The 6,981-nt window shown below is 44.7% G+C and overlaps 1 protein-coding gene across 1 annotated transcript; it reads left to right on the plus strand.

Moving 5' to 3' along the window:
- The first annotated feature begins 1,861 nt into the window (after positions 1-1,861).
- fgf3 (fibroblast growth factor 3) lies at positions 1,862-6,778 on the plus strand. Its single transcript, XM_023425537.2, has 3 exons — positions 1,862-2,352; positions 3,053-3,156; positions 3,479-6,778. The coding sequence occupies exons 1-3, from the start codon at positions 2,109-2,111 to the stop codon at positions 3,863-3,865; spliced, it is 735 nt and encodes a 244-aa protein (XP_023281305.1). The 5' UTR covers positions 1,862-2,108; the 3' UTR covers positions 3,866-6,778.
- Positions 6,779-6,981: the final 203 nt, after the last annotated feature.

A 6,981-nucleotide genomic window follows, 5' to 3' on the forward strand; every position in this document is an offset into this window, starting at 1 on the left:
GTTGAAGATTTAACCTTAAAAATTAAAAACGACAACACACACTTATGCTTGTGTGTCTGTCTGTGTTTGTGTGTGTGTGTGTGTGTGTGTGTGTGTGTGTGTGTGCGCGCGTGTGCCTCACAAATTGAGAGCGTTTACCCTGCTTATTACTGGGATGCTATGTGGGCGGCGTGGAAGGGAGCGTAATTAAAATAGTTTCTGAGAGAAACAGCACACCACATCAGAGGTTCCTCCCTCTTCCAGCATTTAACCACATCAAGAGCGTCTCACTTAGAGACGGCCACCAGAACAACCTCAGATACGCAGTGATGTTGGCTGATGTTTTGGTGTGTAGTCTGACTTGCGAGGGGTCTCTGAGGCATAATGTGCACACATTTGTAATTAAAAGAGCTGCTTTTTCTGATCATCGGGGTAAATAAAGTGACAGAGGCAGCTCGCTGGGTGATGTATGGGAGGGGAAGACAAATTAACCGTCGAGCCTCTGGGGGATTCTCAGCAGAGGCCTTCGCAGCAGCGGTGGGGCAGCGCCAAGGGGCAGAGAGATTTGTAGATGATGGTGCTAATTACCAGAATGCAAACCCTAATGTGACCAAGATGGAAGCAATTTAGGCACAGTCATTTAGCCTGCTGCTCTTCCGCCCACCGGCTGCTGCCTCGCCAGAGCTGGGGCATTAGGATGGGAAAAGTCTGGGACGATCCATCGCTTGGCTGAAGGATAAAGAATCCTGCACAGGAGAGAGGGGTTGTGGTGTGAGGAGCACATGGGGAGACCCTGAGACTCAAGGTTCATTCATCTTTTCTTCTCGGTCTAACTTCAGCTGAAATGAGTGTTAGCAGGCAGCGCTCGCAGGTCAAAAGGAGGAAGGAGCGCATAAACATCTGAGAACAAAGATGGCTGTCAACTTTGAACTGCAGAGAGGAAGAAGCTGGGTTTGATTCAGGTTCAAGCTCACCACCACCACTACTCCTGGAGGAGCTCTGAGGATCAGGACTGCAGCACCGAGCTCTGACTCAAGGCAAATTACAAATGACACAAACCCGACGCTGACCTCAGCCTCGCTTCCACTGTGCACGCTCGACAAGCACCTGTTAGACTGGGATGAATGTATGTAAACTTTATCTTGACCCGAGTTTTTTATGTCTTCAGATGCTCAAAGTTTCACTGAAGTGAAATCTACCAGTGTGATAGAAGGCCTCAGATTATTATCCCACCTCCTGGACCCTCTGCTCCTCTGACTGACTCCTGGGTGAGCTAAATCTACACTCAGGGGTGACTGTGGAGCAGTGCCCCCCCCCCCTCAGATCTGCCCCCTCCTCTGAGTCCTTCATTTCAGGCTCAAAACGCACCTTTATTCTTTAGACTTTGGATCCACTTGATGTGGTTTTTATTCTGTTGGTGTGTGGTGGTTTTGTTTTCAGTCTTTTATTCTGATCTCTTCCTCTGGCTCTTTATTGATTTTATTCTTTGCCTTGTTTTTAATCCATAAATAAATGTGACCTGGTTAAAACATCAGGATTCAACCGTTTGCTAAGTTTTTTTATTTTGTATTTTTTATTGAAGTCTATGTCGATGAATTAGTTTAATTACTGGGGCATCTCTCAGACTTGTCGCTCACCTGTCGCAGAGGCTGACGCAGGTTCGGCCCACCTGTATAATTTGTCTAATTGCTCTTTTCGGACATTTCAGAGGAGGCGTTCAGAGGACAGAGCTGCTCCGCGCTCAGCCACTGTGTAATTTTATCCACGCCGCAGTCCCTCGCTTCACACAGGGCTGATACCTTTGCCTCCCCCTTTCCTTTGTATCAATTGGTCGGAGTTCAGCCTATTGTCGCCACAAGCCTCTTTTATATGTGCGCTCGGTCTGAGCTCAGGCTCTCAGTCAGTCAGACCCGCAGGAGGGAGTTGGAGCAGCAGCAGAGGCGAGGAGCGGATCCCACCTCGGGGGATCAGCGGCTGTGTATCTGCGGTGTCTCTCGGGCTCGTGTGCTGCGCAGTTGCTTGGAGCTCTCCGGTGTTGTGGGGGGCCCCGACACTTTAATGGGACCCCGAGAGCCGTGCGGGAGTTCTCTGTTTTTTCGCCGCAGTCGTCGCTCTCCGGCCATGCCACAATGCTGATGATATCTCTGCTGGTGTTGCTGAGCCTGTTGGATCCCGTCAGTTCCCGGGCCCGCTGCGCCCCTGGCCAGGCTTGCGACCCCCGGCAGCGGAGGGACGCCGGGGGTCGCGGAGGAGTCTACGAGCACCTCGGAGGAGCGCCGAGGAGAAGGAAGCTCTACTGCGCGACTAAATATCATTTACAGATCCATCCTAACGGGAAAATAGACGGTTCACTGGAGGAAAACAACCCGCTGAGTGAGTACCAGCACCGAGCCCTGATCACTGATGAACACATGTGTGTTTGTGAAGGATGGAAATCTGAATTCAAAGTGTGACTTCAAGTCAAATTAAAACTTTTTCAAATGTAAACTGCGTGATGAAAGTTTTAGTTTAGAATAAACACGTGTATTAAATATTATATATATTGAAATGTGCAGTAGGCCTACTTTATTTTTATTAGTTTGATATGATTAATTTATCAGGATCTAGTTTCACTGTCAGTTACTCTGTGTGTGTGTGTGTGTGTGTGTGTGTGTGTGTGTGTGTGTGTGTGTGTGTGTGTGTGTGTGTGTGAGCTGCAGGTTAATCTCTATTACAAGTAGGCTATCAGCCGAAGTATTAACATCCAGGCGGGACAAAGGCGCTGTCCTGACGGATGTATTTATCTAATCAGGGGCCATTAGAGTCTGTCAATATGCCACTGATTAATCAATTAATCAAGCGCTGATTAAAACAGACAATAAACTCTGAATGAGGCGCGAACAGGTTTCAAACGGGAGCGGAAATGAATTCATTTACTTTGACAATCATTTGTTTATCTTAGCGTTTTTTAATGTTTGAGACTGAATTTGTCAGAACCTACAGGCCATTGATCAATAAATCTATTGTAAATTAAATTAAACACGTGTAGTCCTGCGTGTGACGTCATGTAACGGTTGCTTTCTGTGTGTTTCAGGCATCATGGAGATCACAGCGGTGGATGTGGGAGTTGTGGCCATCAAAGGGCTTTTCTCTGACAGATATCTGGCCATGAATGATAAAGGCCGGCTGTATGCATCGGTGGGTACAGATTCCATCATCATCCTCACCATCATCTTCCTCCTCTTCATCACACACAAGCCCACAGGCTGCAGGTTACAGGCCTCTCAGATCTGGTTTCCTGCTCTCCTGTGAATTGAGTATTTATCTGGAGTAGACTCCAGGACTGTAAGGCTGGTGTGGTGTGTGGTGGTGGGTGGTGGGTGGTGGGGGTGTCAGAGGGGCTCGTGGGAGCAGAGCGGAAACACTCTGTGTCTTTGAGAGTTTGTCCCGTGAATCAAAAACATGCTGCAAGCTGCTTGACAAATGTGGCTCACTGTTTCCTTCCTCCTCATCTCCCCAGGAAGTGTTCAACAAAGAGTGTGAGTTTGTGGAGCGGATCCACGAGCTGGGGTACAACACATATGCATCCCGCCACCACTCCACTGAGCAGCCGCTGCCACCAGGGGGCGGCAGCAGCAGCAACAAGCGGCGGGCCAGCGCCAAGCGGCAGTGGTACGTTTCTATCAACGGCAAAGGCCGGCCACGGCGAGGCTTCAAGACCAGAAGCACGGACAAAGCCTCACTCTTCCTGCCTCGGGTGCTGGGCAACAAGGACCATGAGATGGTGAGGCGACTCAGAGACAGTCAGAGTGCACACCACCACACGCATCGCCACGGCAGCCGCGGCGAACGCAGGAGACGCCGACATCGTGCCAGGAAAGGCCGAGGCCGACAGTCAGATGACTGAGCAGACTGTTAGAGACTCATCAGGACGTGGACCCAGGACCTGGACTCATGGGGGACGTGGAGAAACAGTTTGGACTCTGCATTCTGGATCAGTGGAGGTTTTTGTTGTTTGATGCACAAAGAAAAACGTCCGGAGAAGAAGAAGAAAAGACCTGAGGCCAAGTGTTGGGACACACAAATCCTCCACTTTCAGGAGACTTACACACACACACACACACACACACACACACACACACACACACAAGCCGTATAATCTTCTATTTACTGACGTGGGAAGCTTCCACCTTGTGTTGTATAAAGTGACTCTATGAGATCAAACTAATATTTGATATGTGAAGTGCTGACGGACGTGACAACAGTGAAGAGAGGACTTCACACTGAAAAGCACTTTTTGTCAGATTCACATGAAGAAGCAGAGTGAGACTCACTGTGGCGCTCTGACACTGTGATCGTCGACTGTCTGTAAACTAAAAGAAAATATTTATTTGGTCCCTGACTTATTGATTTGGTGTTAAGTTATTGATAAGACTTGTTTCTTCATTTTACCAGTGTTGCTATTTGTGTCACAGTTTGTCCTCTCCTCACATCTGATTGTCTTATTGAGCTTCACGTTAAAACACTGAAGATGATGTTTTGTCATCACACACACCAACACGAGTCCTAAATGATACAGATCACAGTTGTATTTATTTTCAAAAAGCCAACAGCAGCATTTAATAAACATTTCCTCTCATTTCTAAAATCATACGTCTGTGTTTCAGAGGTAAATGAAGGTCGTGTTCCTGAGTTTCATTCACGGCCTGAAACTCACAACAGGACATTTTGTTTTTAACCTCATGTGTTAAACAGTTCTTGTCCTTAATCATATACAGATGTTTTGTTTTTAACACATCTGCTTCACATGATCAGACCAGATTTAAATTTCATTTAATACTTATTGAAACTAACAGCTGTGACAGTGTCGGTAAACAGACAAACCTGAGGATTGGGTCATATTTTCTCAGTACAGTTCACCACTATAACACATGTGGTGTAATAATGACATGTGGGAAACTCTGCTCTGGACCCAGAGTCGCTGCTGTGCCACATTCCTCCTCTGTAGAGCTGTAGTAGACAGGTGTGGCTGTTACACCAGGTTTATTACAACTTGTGCATTTAGTGCTGTATCCCACCCCCCTCAGTGACGTTACCCCTCTCTCCCCTCTGCAGCTCATTTGTTTAAGTGACCATCTGTTGAAACTACAAAGATGACGGTCAATGTAAAATTCATCAGGAGCAGCGTTCACTCTGCTGGAGGTTCAGGTGTTGTCTTTGGACTGTTCTACTGAACCTGTGCAAACTGCTGGTGCAAATCTTACATATTTATTAAGATCCAAAATCATCTGAGACGGCAGTGAGCTCAATAAATGTAAAATCATCATTTATAGTGTATGCTCAGCTGGGAGGTGGCTGTCCCAAACACTAACCTGTAAATATTAACTAAAGAAATACTGCAAACTTTTCCATTGTTGCATTGTTGCACTTTCATGTCACTATGGCAACAGCGTATATTTTAGTCCATTGGCTGACATTTTTGATCAGGAAGTCCCTCTCTCAGAAGCTATAGTTAGAACTGTGCTAGCTAACTATGTGCTGACTAGCATCTTCACAGCTGGCTAACAGTTATCTAAAACTGTTACTATGGAAACAGTCACGACTGAAACGGTGGTGAGGTTTCAGTCGTGACAGCATTGTTGTGGTAGCAGCACTTCACACCAGTTTAACACAGTTAAGATAAAAGTATTTTACTATTAACTCCATGTATGGCGACATGGTTTGAACACCAGCTGAAGGACAACACTGACTTAAAGGTGCACTATGAGATTCTAGCAAAAGCTAAACAGCCAATCAAATTGCATCGCTCATGAAGCAGCGTTTTGATTGGCTGGAATACGAACACACAGAATAGTCAGAGGTAAGGACTGTGAGGAGATTGTTACTCAATCTCATAAAAAGCATGACAACCTTTTTTTTGTTTGTAAACAATGATGACGTGTTTTGTGGGCGGAGCCAAACTGGTGGCAGGAAGTGACAGTTAGGTCAGGAGCAGGGATCAACCAGACATCTCCAGTTATTTTAATGGTTTTCAGCAGAAGTTAAAGAAGTGAATCAACAATGTCGACTCTAGATCATGGAGGTCTCCTCTGTCAGACGTCCTCAGTCCTCAGTGATCACATGTGGTCTTAGCTAAAGTAAATGTTATAACAGATATAATATCACTGTCCCATTCACTCATTAAACACTGAGGGATGTTAGAGCTGAACTGTCTGAGCAGTTAGGTTTGTCTACATGCTGCTTACATGCTAATGTTAATGTTGGTCGGTTGTATTTACCATTATGAAGAGCCCACTGAGAACACCAGCTCTGTGGTTGCTGCTGTTACTAATTTATTGTTATTAACTACATCATTGATTTTGTCTTTGAGTGTGATAAACGGATTTCATCAGTCCAGTCTGTGTAATGGCAGTTTAGCTTCAAATGGCGTCTCCAACAACGGTATTCTGATGAAGAAGATGAAGGTCTTCGCCTTTTTTCCACCACTTGTTTCTGCTGCAGTGATGTAATCATGACGTTCCAGTGGGTCTATTAGATTACAGCTGTGGACTGCACCTTTAAGTCAGCATGTTACATTAATGCAGCTGGTACAAACACAGGTAAATAAAAATAATCATTGCCTCTGTAATTATAATAATTATTTATAATTATTAATAATAATTATAGTAATAATGCTTATTACTGTAGTATCACTGAAGTGTCAGTAATGTTCCTATGGTTCATAACATGCAGCTCCAAAACGTTACTGTCATGACTGAAACATGGGATGTGTTGACAAAAATAAAGTGTATTGATTTCTCAGTGTTTGGTTCAGTGTACAGTAAAATTAAACCTAATGAAATCAGTATCATCACCTTTATGCCCTTTATGAAATAAAATGATTAAAAAATCAACTCATTGATTCACCTGTGAAAACATTTTTATAAATTAAACATATATATATATATATATATATATATATATATATATACATATTTACAAGGTAAATCTTAAATATAATCTCATTAAATCATATATTGTTGT

The sequence above is a fragment of the Seriola lalandi genome, unplaced genomic scaffold, assembly GCF_002814215.2.
Source record: "Seriola lalandi dorsalis isolate HSWRI2012SDOR001 ecotype SW California unplaced genomic scaffold, Sedor1 jcf7180002054784, whole genome shotgun sequence".
Taxonomy (NCBI): Eukaryota; Metazoa; Chordata; class Actinopteri; order Carangiformes; family Carangidae; genus Seriola; species Seriola lalandi.